Source organism: Caretta caretta, chromosome 8 (assembly GCF_965140235.1).
Source record: "Caretta caretta isolate rCarCar2 chromosome 8, rCarCar1.hap1, whole genome shotgun sequence".
Classification (NCBI taxonomy): Eukaryota; Metazoa; Chordata; order Testudines; family Cheloniidae; genus Caretta; species Caretta caretta.
Window position 1 is genome coordinate 97,901,877 of NC_134213.1, and position 17,854 is coordinate 97,919,730.

The 17,854-nt window shown below is 42.1% G+C and overlaps 1 protein-coding gene across 1 annotated transcript in view; it reads right to left on the reverse strand.

The window, feature by feature from the left end:
- SCP2 (sterol carrier protein 2) overlaps nt 1–17,854 on the reverse strand; it is a 60,161-nt gene that overhangs the window by 11,675 nt on the left and 30,632 nt on the right. Inside the window, exons 11-12 of the mRNA XM_048860235.2 lie at nt 15,131–15,238; nt 5,678–5,831 (exon numbers count right to left, since the gene is read on the reverse strand). Coding sequence (XP_048716192.1) covers nt 5,678–5,831; nt 15,131–15,238 — 262 coding nt within the window. The remainder of the gene's footprint in view (nt 1–5,677; nt 5,832–15,130; nt 15,239–17,854) is intronic.

The following is a 17,854-nucleotide window of genomic DNA, read 5'->3' on the forward strand; positions in this document are numbered from 1 at the left end:
CTAGCTCTGATGACTTAAACCAACATTGCGCTAGTATGAAATACAATTTATTAAGATCTTTATGACCATGAAATGCAATAGTTTTCCCTTTGTTACCCAATGTTAACATATCACACTAAAACTGCATAGCTAAACGATGTGAACAGAGGAGCTTAACTTTTTTAATGCCAACATCTTACATTGTATACGTGCAATTCTTCTATTAGAGGTCTTTTACAGGCACAGCCTTTTGGAAAAACAACATTAATAAGAAGGCAGCAATTGATAGATGTCTAGATTTTAATTTTCTATACTTTGTGAGATTTTTTTTTCTTTTTTCCTGAAGATAACTTTCAATCTCCAACCAAATTTTTGTAAGATGAAATAAATGGGTTGTAGTAATAATTTCTAATTGCAGTTATTTAGGAGGAACACAATCAGCTGAGTATGCAAAACCTTTCCTCACACCCAAAGGAGAGCACTATTGTCAGTAACTCAAGATATGCTAGCAATGTAGAGACAATGCAAAGACTGCCCTTGCTCCAAAAAGCTTACAATTTAGAAAGACAAAAAAAGGGGGCTCAGGAAAGTAAATAATTGTGGCAGATATGGCAATTTCCTGCAATATACGTGAAAAAAACTAACTGAATTAAGTTTAAAGTATCTTTGAAGTCCATTATATTAAATGCAAAGGTTATGTGTTATTGTAGGCCAGGATTGTATGTAACCTCTTTAGGGGGCAGAGGTGATGTGAACCCTGGAAAGGGTTATGAACCTCAAAGGGCTATATTGAAAGTGGGCCAGACAAAAATGGACCTTTGGGACAAACAGTCAAGCAGTTTGCCTGCAAATTCCCCATCTCTGATTATGCAAAAATCTAGTCTTTTGAAGCAACAAGGAGTCCAGTGGCACCAGTCTTTTGAAGCTACACCCTGAGCAAAAGACCATTGTCTGCTGATTACCTATTCCCACAGTCTCAACATTAAAGTACAAGCTATATAAAGGAAAGACTGAACTATTCATGGTGGTTCTGGTTCTGAATCTGAGACAGTTATGAACTTGTAACCCATGGGGAAAGCTCTGCTGTGGATTTTGAAGAACAAAAAGCTTCCTGAGCCTGAGGCTGGAGTTCTGGGGTGACCTCTGATAAGTTTTTTTTAACATGCATTTAGGTTCTTCTACTGTTTTTAATATGTTTTCTCCATAATACTGTCACCTTAAAAATAAATGTGCTTGCTTGTAAAGAGCTGTGTGATAACTTGTGACTGTTGGCAATTACAGCCGTTCATAACCTTCAGAGAGAAATTAAAAGCACAGATGCTGGCCTATTTAGGGGATGAAACAGGGTAGGCGGAGAACTGTGCAGCCTGGAAAAAACATGGTTAGAGATCCGACTGCTGAGAAGCCAGGAGCCTAAAGTTGGTGCCTTTGGTGGATCACGAGGGAGAAATACAGGTGCTGTTGCCCTGAACTGTTACAATAATATACAACACTTCCTGAGTTAGTGGGTTTAGAAATCTATATTGATGCCTATTGCAAAGTCTCCTGAACTAAACAACTGTAAAAAATCAATTAAATATACCACCACCCTCGGCTTTTTTAATAAAAATCCTCATTTCCTATTAAAAACGACAAATAAAAGCCTGGCCAAAAAGACAGAGAGGGTCTTACAATGTAGCCTAAAGGCTGCTAAACTCTGGCACACTGACAAAAGGATCAGATTCCAGAAGCCTGGGTCTCCCACCAAGAACACTATATCACAACAGCTGTGAAAGAGAGTAACCTCATGACATCTTTTTCTTTTATTTTCAACCTTTCAATCTCAACATCATTAATGAAAAATCCAACTCTTTGCTGTTTCATTCACCACTCCCTGGAGTACATTAATATAGTTGGCATGCATGGGAACTAGACCGAGATCAAACTAGAAATGAGTTGGAGAAAAACATCTCTCTCTGTCTTTGAAATTTTAAGAGAGATAATTTTGTTGTTCACGTTTTGAAAGCAACAGATACTAAATACTGGAACTGAGATGTCAAAAAGCTGTATAAACCAACATTAGAGAGACATGGTGAATGAGGTAATACAGTGAGAGAGAAGCTTTCAAGAGAAGAGAGCTCTCTTCTTCACGCCTGGGACCAACACAGCCACAACACTCCACATGTAAAACCAAAAAATCTCAATTTTTCTAAACAAGGCTGAAAGTGAAAACAAGGGACAATATACTCATAGACATTAAGGTCAGAAGGGACCATTATGATCATCTAGTCTAACCTCCTGCACAATGCAGGCCACAGAATCTCACCCACCCACTCCTGCAATAAACCTCTCACTTATGTCTGAGCTATTGATGTCCTCAAATCATGGTTTAAAGACTTCAAGGAGCAGAGAATCCTCCAGCAAGTGACCCGTGACCCGTGCCCCATGCTAGAGAGGAAGGCGAAAAACCACCAGGGCCTCTTCCAATCTGCCCTGGAGAAAAATTCCTTCCCGACCCCAAATATGGCGATCAGCTGAACCCTGAGCATGTGGGCAAGATTCACCAGCCAGATACCCAGGAAAGAATTCTCTGTAGTAACTCAGATCCCACCCCATCTAACATCCCATCACAGGCCATTGGGCCCAATTACCATGAATAGTTAAAGATCAATTAATTGCCAAAATCATGTTATCCCATCATACCATCTACTCCTTTTCTTTTTGCGGATACAGACTAACACGGCTGCTACTCATAAACTTATCGAGTTTAATCTTGAAGCCAAATAGGTCTTTTGCCCACACTGCTTCCCTTGGAAGGCTATTCCGGAACTTCACTCCTCTGATGGTTAGAAACCTTAGTCTAATTTTGAGTCTAAACTTTCTGATGGCCAGTTTATATCCATTTGTTCTTGTGTCCACATTGGTACTGAGCTTAAATAATTCCTCTCCCTCTCCAGTCTTTATCCCTCTGATATATTTATAGAGAGCAATCATATCTCCCCTCAACCTTCTTTTGGTTAGGCTAAACAAGCCACGCTCCTTGAGTCTCCTTTCCTCGAATCATCCTAGTAGCCCTTCTCTCCACCTGTTCCAGTTTGAATTCATCCTTCTTAAACATGGGAGACCAGAACTGCACACAGTATTCCAGATGAGGTCTCACCAGTGCCTTGTATAACGGTACTACTAAGTCCTTATCTCTACTGGAAATACCTCGCCTGATGCATCCCAAGGCCGCATTAGCTTTTTTCACGGCCATATCACATTGGCGGCTCATAGTTATCCTGTGGTCAACCAATACTCCAAGGTCCTTCTCCTCCTCCGTTACTTCTAATTGATGCGTCCCCAGCCTATAACTAAAATTCTTGTTATTAATCCCTAAATGCATGACCTTACACTTCTCACTATTAAATTTCATCCTATTCCTATTACTCCAGTTTACAAGGTCATCCAGATCCTCATGTATGATATCCCGGTCCTTCTCTAAATTGGCAATACCTCCCAGCTTTGTATCATCCGCAAACTTTATTAGCGCACACCCACTTTTTGTGCCGAGGTCAGTAATAAAAAGATTACATAAGATTGGTCCCAGAACCTATCCCTGAGGAACTCCACTGGTAACCTCCCTCCAGCCTGACAGTTCACCTTTCAGTAGGACCTGTTGTAGTCTCCCTTTTAACCAATTCCTTATCCACCTTTCAATTTTCCTATTGATCCCCATCTTATCCAATTTAACTAATAATTCCCCATGTGGCACCGTATCAAATGCCTTACTGAAATCTAGGTAAATTAGATCCACTGCATTTCCTTTGTCTAAAAAACCTGTTACTTTCTCAAAGAAGGAGATCAGATTGGTTTGGCACAATCCATCCATTTGTTGTTGAACTCTAGCAAGTTCCCTCCCAAATCCTTTTATTTTTATGGACTGTCATATTTTGGCACAACCCCTGTTCATATTAATAATTTAAAACTACAAAATATATAAAGTTTTGAAAATAAAAACAGTTTGGAATTGCTTTACAGGAATGGACCAATTATGCATTTACAATAGTATGGCATTCTACAACCCTGGCCAAAACTGAATGAACCGCAGAAAGGTATAAAACTTCTACAATGCCACTTAAATATGTGTATTATACAATGGTGGAATTTCTCTATGACCACACCTGATAGTTCACCAATGAAAACCTGATGACCCTTGCAGCTATTCATATAGATTTACCATTTTTAATCTTACTACATTCTTGGCCTCTATAATCCCATGACAGAGTTCCTCAGATTAACGACCTGTTTAATTTTTTAAAAATTTATTTTCTTTGTTGTCTTTTAATGTTTACCACCCCCCTTATCCTTTTACTATGAGACCAGAAAAATATGAAAACTCAAATGGACTTCCATATACCTTTCATTAATTTATATACCTGTAGTGTATCTTCTCTTACTCTTGCCTATCTGAATTAAGAAATTCTATATCTATAATCTCCCTTTGTATGGAAACTCCCTCATATGCCTATAATCCCAATTATCTCTCTGCTGTAAGAACACATATACATACACTTGTTCCTAAACTAGGGGTTTTTTATTCCGACAATACTCTTTTTAAACAAATATTATTGCAAAAATATTTGTACACGCAGGAACACCAACCCCAATTCCTATGCAAATATTCCACATCTGTCATCACCAAAGCCATCAAATATCCACATCACTATCAAAATCTGTGATGGGGATTATTAAACCCTTCCCAATAGTAAACAAACTTCCAATAAGTAGTAACAAACCTTACACTGCACAGATTTGGAAACAGGCATCTCTGTTGTCAGTAGTATTGGAAATCCTGGCCCCACTGAAGACAATGGCAAAACTCCATTAAATAAGAACCCCAAAGAAAAATATCAGGTGCGTGCTAGTTTAAAAAACAAAATCCCACTCACATGTTCTCTGTGAAACTAAGATTTTTCTGCTACAAAAAAACCTGCTCTTGAGCAGAAAAGGCATGAAGCTACTCTGTTTTATTTCGTATTTCTTATCCAAATGACTATTATTTGTACGTCTAAACAAATAAAAAGGAATCTGTGGCTACTGACTACAGTACCTAGGAATGGTCAGTGACCTGTGCATTCAGCCTGGAGCATTTTGAAGTACTAAAGGTATGAAGGTTGAAGCTTTCATGCTGTTTTATGGCAACTGAATTGCAGTCTTAAAATGTCTGGAGTTTTACAAGAATCATATAATAAAGTATCAGTGCCAGTTTTTCATATCCCTTTTCCCTAAATTTACTTAGAATTTTGGACATGGAGACAGATACTTATGAGAACACAATTAAGGAGGGGGGAAAAAAGCAGCCATCGTGCCCAACACCAAAACCATTATGAAAGTTGAAACAGACTGCAGAAAAAATAGCTGCACATAAGCATTGAGAAAGAGTTGTGCATTCAGAAACTGCATTTTTCCCTGCTGTGAGGGAACAAACATAATCCAAGCAGTCTATTTAATGGGGTACTGAGAAAACTGCTTTGTATGTGCAAAATAAGCCAGTTATAGGCACATTTTCATTTCAGCACTACCGAACTGGATCTAACACACTATTTAAACATTACATCCCACTTTTCGCTGCACTCAAACAGGAAACCTCTGTCTTCCAAAGTAAAGTATAATGCTACCTCTTCTCCGATGACATTTATGCACAGATTTATAGAAACGCAAATAGATAAAAACTCACCTTACAGCTTCAGGAAAACCCATTCTGTATAATGTTACAACTACAGCACCACCAAGGCCTATGTTATGTTGCAGAGCAACCTTTGCACCAGGAACTTGTCTCTTCCCAGCTTCCCCTCTTAGCTGCCAGCAGAGTTCAGCACACTGAGCCAGACCTAAAAAATCAAACACAGAGGAGGCAGATCTTAAAACACTCCAACTATTGCAAAAGCAAGCAACAAATACAATAACGTTTTATATCATGCTACACTTCAGCAAACTAAAATTTAAAGAACTCCATTACCAAAATCCTAAGAAAAAAGCCTCTCAAGGATTTTGTTTGTTTTTTTTAAACAGAAGCTTAAAGGATGAGGTAATATCTTGTATTGGACCAACTTCTGTTGGAGAGAGAAGTTTTCGAGCCACACAGAGCTCTTTTTCAGGTCTGTGTGGCTCGAAAGCTTGTCTCTCTCACCAACGGCAGCTGGTCCAATAAAACATATTAATATCCTGGGACCGACACAGCTACAATTACACTGCATACAACAACTGAAAGGAATACAAGGAATACAAAAACTAGGAGTACTTAGGGCTAGAAAGTTATACTGATTTAAAAATGAACAAATCTTAAAAATGCTGTTTTCTTTTATGGCAAATTCACTACTGACCATGACTTAGGTAATAATAGTATTTAGCTCTGATATAGCTAAAATATGGGATAATATGACAAAGTGTTTCAATCTATTTTGAAAATATTAGTTTTATGAAGTTTTAGTACACATCAAAATGTAATACTGTAATAAGACTGCTTGACAAACATTTCTTATCATTGATATAACACTTAATAGACAAGTATTTTTCCACAATACAAACCTTACCATTTGAGAATTCTGACCGCAGTTTTAAAAAGAACAAGCAAACAAGGACGACACTATGAACCTAGGCAAGACTAAAAATTGACCAATACTCAGAGAGTTGTGCTTTTGGAAAGCTTTAGCTTAAAGAACACTGTCAATTTTAATTTTTTTGATAAAGCACCAGTTCAATTGTACTATAGGCATGAACATTTTTTTAAAGTCCTTTAAAAATATTTAATAATTTTTGCCTCCCTCTTGAAATTTGGAAGATCTTTCCAGCAATTAAAAAACTAACTATATAAGTAAAACAGTGAAGCTGAATATGGCCTTGGATCTAAGGTCCATTAAAATCAATGGGAATTCTTCCATTGATTTCAATGGGCCTTGGATTGAGCCCTATTTGTTGATACGTCGGGGTACCTAAACTTTTTGACTAATTTGCATAGGTTTATTTTAAAAATGCCCACAATCACTGTATTTTGTCTGTACTTTCATCTTCCTTGAAAGGTAGGACAGAAATTGTACAAATTTCTCCAGTGAAATAAACACCCCACAGAGTTAGCTTTATCCTGACTTTGGAGCTGCAATGCTGGCATATTTTAGTACTCTTACGCTGACTTTGGGCTTCAGGGTGTCTCTCTTAAGCAATCTTTGGTTTTATAAAACTAATATTTTCCCAGTTTTAGGAAAAAAACCACAGTATTTACATTAGTGCACGCATACTCTATAAACATACAAGTTCCTGACTCAAAGTAATGCATTTTTCACTTTCATCCCCTTCAAATGTCCACTGTATTGAAGATTAGTTTCCTTATTCTTTAACCATTTTATGGTAATACCTTCCAGATGAAGCCATTACTCTGAATGTCAAATTCTGGCTTACCAACATGAGAGTCCCTTCAAGAAAATTCCAATTATTTAATGAAGGCTTTATTACAAAAACAGCTGCTTAACAGTGAAATTTTAGTCTTTAAAAAGAGACTACGTTCTGAAAAATCATATAAAGCATTTTTATGTAGTTCCATTTTTCACACCTTGATGGCAGTACTATAAATCCTTCTGCCAAAAGTCTGTCCAAAGATTGCATTAGCACAGCATTCGTGACACCTTTAGGAATTCATAGATTCATAGATATTTAGGTCAGAAGGGACCATTATGATCATCTAGTCTGACCTCCTGCACAATGCAGGCCACAGAATTTCACCCACCACTCCTACAAAAAAAACCTCACACCTATATCTGTGCTATTGAAGTCCTCAAATCATAGTTTAAAGACTTCAAGGAGCAGAGAATCCTCCAGCAAGTGACCCGTGCCCCATGCTACAGAGGAAGGCGAAAAACCTCCAGGGCCTCTTCCAATCTGCCCTAGAGGAAAATTCCTTCCCGACCCCAAATATGGTGATCAGCTAAACCCTGAGCATATGGGCAAGATTCATCAGCCAGATACTACAGAAAATTCTTTCCTGGGTAACTCGGCTCTCACCCCATCTTATAGCCCATCACAGGCCATTGGGCCTATTTACCATGAATATTTAATTACCAAAACCATGTCATCCCATCATACCATCTCCTCCATAAACTTATCGAGTTTAATCTTGAAGCCAGATAGATCTTTTGTCCCCACTGCTTCCCTTGGAAGGCTATTCCAAAACTTCACTCCTCTGATGGTTAGAAACCTTCGTCTAATTTCTAGTCTAAATTTCCTAGTGGCCAGTTTATATCCATTTGTTCTTGTGTCCACATTGGTACTGAGCTTAAATAATTCCTCTCCCTCTCGTATTTATCCCTCTGATATATTTATAGAGAGCAATCATATCTCCCCTCAACCTTCTTTTAGTTAGGCTAAACAAGCACAGGAGAGAAGTACTTCTTTCAATTCTGCTGTAGTAATAAATAAATAATAGTAACAATGTAGTACTTCAAAGGTTGGAAGTAACCAGTTGAATTCAAAACCATTTGCTAAGTATTTCTTACATAAATAAAAACCTGATTGCAAAGACTCCTGAACATGTTAGGGTTGTGGGTTTTTTTAAACTAAAAAAAAGCCTACTGCTCAAGTAGTGCTTTGTTTTTACGTTATACAGGAAAGTATGCTGGCATACAGGACCATGGTGTATTTGGATTTGGGTAATAGGTAGCAGATTTAAAACAAACAAAAGGAAGTATTTTTTCACACAACATACAATCAGTCAACCTGTGGAACTCCTTGCCAGAGGATGTTTTGAAGGCCAATACTATAACAGGGTTCATAAAAGAACTAGATAAATTCATGGAGGATAGGTCCATCAATGGCTATTAGCCAGGATGGGCAGGAATGGTGTCCCTAGCCTCTGTTTGCCAGAAGTTGGAAATGGGTGCCAGGAAATGGATCACTTGATGATTACCTGTTCTGTTCATTCCTTCTGGGGCACCTGGAATTGGCTACTGTTGGAAGACAGGATACTGGGCTGGATGGATCTTTGGTCTGACCCACTATGGCCGTTCTTATGTTCTTCACAGCTGAAAATGCTGTGAAAGGAGTAAGGGCAGGAAGACTCGGCAGGTGAGGCAGATGGCGCAGAGCTCCAGGATGTTGATGTGCATCTGCGCCTCCCTGGGGGCACATGGCTGTCCAGATGAACTCCCCAGCCAACAAGTGAGTCATCCGTGGTGAGAGTGGTATGGGGGGCATGAAAGGGATGCTGGCTAAGACTCTGGACAGGTTGCACCACCACATGAGGGAGGTGAGCACAGAGGGAGGAAGCAAGATCAGCTTGCCTAGGCTGTCTGACTGAGGATCACAGATGGAGTGGAGCCACAGCTGGAGGCAAAGCATATGGAGGCAGGCATGCAGCACGACAGAGGTGCAGGCAGACATTTGGTCCAGGAGAGAGAGGCACTGATGGACTCGTGTGCGTGGATGACGGTGGAGCTGCGTGATGAGAGCAGTGAGGGTGGTGAAGCGGTCCGAGGGAAAAAAGGTGTGGGCCGCAACTGAGTACCGACGGGTCCCTATGAAAATGAGCATGCAGGCAGGGGTAAGGACCGATTTCTCCTCGTTGATGCAAATCCCCAAGGTGTCTAGGAGGATGCGTAGGGTCCGGATAGCGATAAGGAGGCAGGCCTGGAATGGAGCCACAAGGAGCCAATCATCCAGGTAGGGAAACACGGAGTGACCCAGGCGACGCATGTGGGCCAACACAACAGCGAAAACCTTCATAAAGATGAGGGGGCAGTGCAATCCCAAAGAGAAGGACCTGGAATTGGTAGTGTGAACGCCCCACCGCGAAGTGGAGGAATTTGCAAGGAACAGGGGGATGTCTGTATGGAAATACGCATCCTTCATATCAAGAGCCGTGAACCAAGCCACTGAGGGAAGGGACAGGATGATGAGGGGGAGCATGACTACCTGGAAACGGAATCTGCGGATAAATTTGTTCAGCAACTGGAGGTCCAAAATGGGATGGATGCCCCCTTCTTCAGTACGAGGCAGTAAGGGGAGTAGAAACCACAGCCATGGTAGTGCTGTTGAACAGATTCTATGGCACCCTTCCAAAGGAAGGCATCTACTTCCTCTCAGAGAAGGTGGTACTGGGAGAGATCCCCAAGAGGTCCCTGGAGTGAGTGATGGGGCAGGAAGGAAAAGAATTCTATGAGGTACCCCTGGTGACCAATGTCCAACACCCAACCATCAGTGGTAATCTTGTCCAGTTGCGACCAAAAAGGGCAAGATGACCCACAAAAACAATTGGGGGGGTGACTGGAGGGAGGTTCACGGGTCTCCAGGAAGGACGCAAAAGGGCTGCTTGGAGGAACGTTGCAGGAAAGCAGAAGTGGCAGGAGCAGCGGCAGTGGAAATAGTAGGGCGGTAGTGAGCGCAGATGATGCTGAAACACTTCCACTGGACATTGAGGATAGGGCTGGTAGGTGGCATGAGGGCAAGGTCTGAAGGACAGAGCCATTCCTTATGGTACGGTGAATTAGGGCGACCGCTCCGGGCTCCACGCTTTGGGTGGCCCCGTGAGCCAGCGCGATTGGCCAGCATGCATGGATGGCGTGTGAACCGCTGGCTGGGGGAGGCTAGCCCCAGCCCCACCCCTTCCACCCAAGGGAGAGCGCACGGCGGCGGCGCTGCAGCCTCCCCAGCCCTGCAGCACCGGGAGGGAGAGTGCACGGCTCTGCCGCAGCCTCCTCAGCCCCCTGGAGCCCAGCGTCACTGCCCTGGGGAGGCAGAATGTGGGCAGGGCCACGCTTGGCTGTTTGGGGAGGCACTGCCTCCCCTACCCGCCGCCCGGGGTGGTCAGTCCTGGAAGTGACGGATTCATCACCTCCACCCCAGGCCCTGCACCCCTCTAGGGACGGCCCTGCTAAAGGACCACCTCTGTTGCCTGCAGGTTGGGGTCAGGGTGTATATGCCAAGTGACCAGAGGGTGGTACGAGAGTCCTTAAGGGAGTGCAGGGACTCACTGGTTTTGTCGCTAAACATTTTGTTATTGTCAAAGGGGAGGTCCTCAAGTGTAGTCTGGACCTCCTTTAGAAACCTGCTAGATTATAGCCAGCAATCATGGCAGAGGACAACCCCTGAGGCCAGAGAGTGGGACGCAATATCAGCAGCATCAACTGCTCCCTGGAGGAACGTTGTGACCAACTTGTCTTCGTCCAGGAGGTGTTAAAGTCCTGCTGCTTCTCTAGATGGAGGAAAGCTTTAAAGTCCACCAGTTTGGAGTATGAGAGGAAGTTGTACTTGGCCAGGATGGCCTGGTAGCTGGCAATGCAGAACTGTCCCCGCAGAGGAGTTAGGGTGACCAGATGTCTTATTTTCATAGGGACAGTCCCGTTTTTGGGGACTTTTTCTTATATAGGCACCTATTACCTCCCACCCCCGTCCCATCTTTTCACAGTTGCTATCTGGTCACCCTAAGAGGAGTTGACCTTGCAGCCAGCAAGTCCAGCTTCTTGGCATTGTGATTGGCACGGAGGGGGGAGTGGAGGGGTTAGATTTAAAGTGCAGTTGCCAGGCATGCTCAGTTACTGCATGGACTACAAAAGAGTTTCATGGCAGGTGAGTACATAGAAAGTCTGTGCCTTTGGTGGGCACGAAGTAGAGATGCTCCACCCGCTTGGGAGTAGGGGCACAAGAAGCTGGGGTGTGCCAGACTATTTGGGACAGTTGTAAAATGGCCTTGTGAATAGGCAGGGCAGTAGGGGATGCCCGGGCGGGTTGCAATATGTCCAGGAACTGATTCTGGGGGTCCTGTACGTCATCTACAGGCAGGTTGAGGGCTGTAGCAGATCCTGGTCTTGCAGGTGGTCATCGGGGAGAGAGAGAGAGGGCAGAATAAAGGCATCATCTGGGGAGGAAGAGGTGCAAATAGGGACCAGAGGATCCAGTGGTGCTGCTGGTGCTGGAAAGTCCTGGGGCTTCTCAGACAGAGGGAGGGACAGTACATTGGGAACAGCAGGTGATGCAGGCATGGTTGTCCCCTGCAATTCATGTAGGGGTCCCAAGCAACCCAGTAGGGCCAGGCATAGGGGTCACCTGGCATCAGCATGGAACCATGGGTCAACCAGAGGGGCATACATGATATGGGTGATGCCAGGGGTCCAGGCTATATGACTGGGTGGGCAAGAAGGCAGAGTCCGGCTCAGAAGACCACTCAGAGGCCGAAGACAAGTCCAATAGAGGCAGAGTCGTCAGAACCGTCAGTGTGGGATGAAATAAAGCCGGATGGTCCAAGAGCAAAAGAGGTTCCTCTGTGGAAGGGCCTGGAGGAGAGAGGTTGAGTGGAGCAGGATGCTGAAGGAGAAGGGGATCATCTGCGGGAGACGGCATTCTGGGAGCAACGAGACGCTGGGAGCATGGACAGGAGCTGGCATATGGCAACATCAGTTCAGCCATTGGCATGAGAGGGGACAAGTGCCCTGATGTATGTAGGATTGGGCATGCAAGTCCAGACATCCCCGTGGAGTGGACAGAGCTGGAGGTGACAGCAGCAGGCCACTCACTGTGGCCAGTGGCAGGGCCGATGGAGCGCGGTGCTTGGACTTATGCGCTGATTGGGACTTTTTGTTGCTGGAGCATCCAGGTTGATGCGACACTTCTCATCCAACCTAGCACAGCTCGGGGAAGCAATGATGTGTTTAGAGGCAGTCCCCATCAGGGAGCCACCCTTATGTCCACAGCTGTGCCTCTTATGAGTATGGTGGGTCTTGGGCAGTAGCGGTGGTGCCTCTGGTGCCGGCTGGGAAGGGCCCGGGGAGGAGCTCACCGCCGGTATGAAGCACCATTCTGATGCATCTGTCGGTCCTGGATCCAGTTGTGCACATGGTCACATTACCTCCTCCATACGACACTTGCAGAGGTGAAGTTCTCTGGCCTCTCGAGGCCAAACCGGGAAAGAGTGCCAGATGGAGCAGCGGGTGGCAACATGAGCTTTGCCCAAACAATACAGACAACATTGGTGCTCGTCACTCACAGAGAAGGACCATGGGCACGAAGCACTGTATTTAAAACTGGCTTGCCAGGGCACAGTCCCTGGACTGGGGAGGAGCCCCACAAGGGGAGAAGTCAAACAAAGGAAACCTAGCTAACTAATGGACAACCATATACAACTAATAAAAACTATCTACAGACAACAATCAAAGAACAGCTCTCTTGGTAAGCTAAGAGCACTGAGGAACAGGGGTTCCGACTCTGGCCATACAGCAGCAAGAAGGAACTGGAGCAGTGTCAACCTGCTTAGCCTCTTAAAGCCTCAGATGCACCATGAGATCAATGCACGATGCATGTGTGGGTTAACGGATACTACTATGAACCGTTCTGGTTCCAGCGTATGTGGATCCATGTTTGGAATCCACATAGGGATCATCACTCGAAGAAAAACATAACACCTAATCATCTAAGTTGGCACATCCAAAATCAATATTAGAAAAGTTCTCAGTTAACAATATTGCTGAAAGTTAAAACATACTATATTAAATAGCAAATCAGCAGAGAATACACATGTAATTTCTAAAAAGCCTTTAGAGTTTTTTCCAGAAATGACCAACTGGCTCAGTGAGAAGCAAAATTACCCATATAGGATTTCAAGGCTTTATCAAAAATCTGATGGGTTCTCCACACTTTTACCAGTGGTGGTGGATGATTTCCTTTTAAAATCATAATTCATTTTAAATTGAATTGAAACAATACTTCAAGTACACCATGAAGTGTTAACTAGTGTTTAAGGTAAGGATTGTCCCAAATAGATCCAAATATATGCAGGTCAAAAGAAAAATGAAGTTCACAAAGTTCACAGGTCAGTAAAAAGTTAAGTACAAAGTTCAATGCCAGCCTGACTCTTCATCATATAACACCACAGACATTGGTTAAAGATTTACATTTTAAGCAGCTTACATTTAAATTATAACTGAATAGCTCTTCAAAGAAGTGTTACAGCATTTATGAATAAACGTATATTATGGGAAACACATGGGTACGATATAATCACATCTTATTATGTTATGTGCAGTATACTTTCCTATATACATATGGAAAACGTCTAATGAAATCCATTAAATTGTGGCAATACTGAGAGAAATTACAGATGGTCTTAAACTGAAATTATTTTTGAAAAAAAGAAGTTGGAATATGTCTTGCTAAAATGGCACTTCTAAAACCACAGACATTTAGCTTCTGAGAAAGATTGCTGAAGTACGAAACTGGAAGGAATGCTTGAGAAAGTTGCTTGAAGGTTGAGATTTAAATTACTGCATGAACATAAAAGTCTTCAGCGGACACATTATATAATGCAGAAGATAATATTCACATCAACTACTTTGAATCCCTTTCTCTGAACAGGCAGCTGGAGACAGACTTTGTATATAAAATAAAACTACCACATTTTAAAACTAATAGCTTGATTTTGATTGGAGTAGTCTCTAAAACAGAAAAATGTTTATATGTCAATGTAAACTGTATATTCAAGTATTCTGCAAAGTACAAAAATGTATTCTTAGTGTAGTCTATTGAAACTTAAAGAAAAAGTACTCAGGTCTTGAAAGAAAAAAATTATATCTTAACTCCGTATGCTTTGTCAACAACATGAACTTTCTCTTGAACACGTTTGCTCTCTCCAGACAGATAATTAGGTCTGTGCAAAATACCCCTGTACGCCTAGCTACTTAGACATTTTAAATCAAGTGAAAATGGATTTTATTTTAATTAAGAAAAACAAATTCTAGCCCACTCCTTTTTTAAAAAATTCACTTTTAATTTAAGCAGAAGTTATGTCACCTAGCATCCTCTATTTGAGCTATTAATTTAGTTAAGTAGTGAAATGAATATGACAAATACAAAATTCATATTCATAGCTCAAAGATGGAAAACATTAAGAGTAAACCGCATGCTGCATAAAACACAAAGTCAAGAGAGTATTTTAACCTTTGTAAGTGAAAAAAACAACCAATAGCAAGATAATTTCTTACATACTGGAAGTCACTAGACAGACACATTATATTCTCAGACCCCAGCACTCCTTCTGCACAATTATTTCACCATTCATAAATCATGGATATCATCAGAACCTGATGGAGAAACTGCCAGTTTCCACATGCAGACCTCAAAATCATTAGAAATACAAATTCTATATTTGCCTTACCTGTGGCACCCAATGGATGCCCTTTTGAAATCAAACCACCACTGGGGTTTACCACCCATTTTCCACCATAAGTATTGTCTCCTCTATCAATCAGCTCCCCAGCTCTTCCTATAAATAGTAATTGAAAAAGGGAAAATAGCTGAAAAAAAGTCATCTTCTGGTACATTTTTAAACCTTACTGTTACTTCTGGATATTATTGCATATTTTGAGTCAGCCAAAACCAGAAAATTGTAGTGCATAAAACTTTTGGAACACACATGTGAAATAACCAAAGGATATGAACATTAACTGCTTACACTGTTTGGACAATAGGTGTTAATTTGCTTCCGTTGCCCACCAAATATATATTTTAGTACACTATATAAGCTTTTCAATTTATACAATAATTAAATTAATAATTGGTAAAATTATAATGAAAAGAGCAAATGTTCCTGAAAAGGAGCAGTCAGTCATTACAGATACTGTTATGTTTTTCACTTGAAATCACAACTTGCAGTAATACTAATGAGACATAAGGTGGGTGAGGGAATATCTTTTATTGGACCAATTTCTGTTAGTGAACGAAATACTCCTGGGGGAATTCTACACCACTGCACAATGAAGAATTTTGCAGAAATTAATGTTGGGCATGCAGAATTTCCTTTTTCCCTCCACAGAAATGGGCTGCAGAGATGTTGGGTGCCACTAGGGCTGCTGGACCCAGCAGAGCCCACCTCGCAAATAGAAAACAAGGCCTTGAGGGAGGGAAGGGAACTGGAGGGTTCCCAGCAGCTGCAGTTCCCATCACACCTGGAAGAAAAGAGGTGGTGGCACGCAGGAAACTGCAAGCCTGCGACCCAACATTAGGCTGTTTCTGCTTCTGGATCCCTGGGTTCTAGAAGGGTAGGGTCTGTGAGTGCCTGGGCTGGGGGTGGGGGCGCAGCTGGGTTCTGAGGGCAAGGTGGTGTGAGTGTCTGGGCCAGGGAGGGCCCCACGGCTGGGCTCTGGATGGGAGGAGATTATGAGTGTATGGGCTGGGGGTAGGGTTACCAACCATCCAGGACTATCCTGAAGTCTCCAAGAATTAAAGATTAATCTTTAATTGAATAGTATGTCATGTGATGAAACCTCCAGGAATATGTCCAACCAAAATTGGCAACCCTAGCTGGGGAGGGGGCATAGCTGGGCTCTGGGAGAAAAGGGGTATGAGTATCTGGGTTGGGGGGCTCATGGCTGGGCTCTGGGGGTAAGGGGGCATGACTCCTTTGCCCCCTGGCTGGGTTCTGTGTGAGAGGGGACAGAGAAGCAAGTACTGAATTGTCATAGGGGTTTCTTTAACTCTATTCCTGGGGGAATTTGTGTGGGTGTCTATTGTTACAGACATACTTGCTGACAGATATTTTGAAATAAATTACCAAAATAATTGAAACTGGTGTGATTATACAGTGTTATTTTGACAAATAAAATTTGCAGAATTTTAAAATACTGTGAGCAGAATTTCTCATATTTTGGCACAAAACTGCCCAAAGAGTGAAGGACCAGCTTTTGAGCTACACAACCTGAAGAAGAGGTGTGCGTAGCTCAACAGCTTGTCTCTTTCACCAACAGAAGTTGATCCAATAAAAGATACTACCTCCTCCACTGTATCTCTCATATCCTGGGACGAATATGGCTACAACTCTGAAAGCAGTAATATTAATGGCAGTTATTGGCATGCTGCAGACTCAACACTTTTAAATACATACATTTTTACTTAACAGTTTCAGTATTCAACAAACACAAACCACATGAAGTGCCAGATTTTGATTCACAGGGGTGAACAAATAATCATGTTCATTTGGATTAAGCAATTTTCCCCACTGAAGAGCTCCCATGGTGTAAGAAGGTAAAGAAACATATTCTCATGATATTGACTGAAGAGTGAAATTGATTAGAACACAAAGAAAAAAGGCATACAAGATATGCTACTGAGTTATAAGTTAATAATTGACCAAATGGGAGTCACGAGAGCAGTGTGTTGCATTTTCTAGGTGCACCATGACAGATGTAGAACAAAGAGCGGGTGCTTCTTTTTACTAATGAGTGTACATATCTAAATAAATAGAAAATGACTGCAACCACTTTTGCTGCTACTGGTGCCACAGAGACCCAGCAAATAATAATGTGGTATAAAGGAACAAGTCAGAGAAAGGGAAGGGACAGTAAGAAGAAAAGGACAGAGGAAGAGACCTTTTTAAAGTTTCGTTCAGTTAAAAATCTTGAGTCTAAATTCTTGCAGGCCTTTATATTGAATCCCCAATCTCAGTTTGACTGTTCATAAATAAGACTATACATCACCTAGTGGTGTGTAAGTAAAATCATGCTATTTTTCAGGAAATGATTCACAGAGGATGTTCTCAACTTTTTAATTCAATGTTTGAAAAACCAATAATATGTTTAAAAGCTGAACTTTTTAAAATCTGAAATGTAATAGTTCAACATATTTTGAACATAAGAACATTAGAAAAGCTATGCTGGGTCAGACCAACAGTCCATCAAGCCCAGTATCCTGTCTTCCAACAGTGGCCAGTGCCATCTACTTCAGAGAATGAACAGAACAGAGCAAACATCGAGTAATCCATCCCCTATTGTCCAGTCACAGCTTCTGGCAGTCAGAGGTTTAGGAACATCCAGAGCATGGGGTTGTGACCCTGACTATCTTGGCTAGTAGCCAGTGATGGACGTATCCTCCGTGAACTTATCTT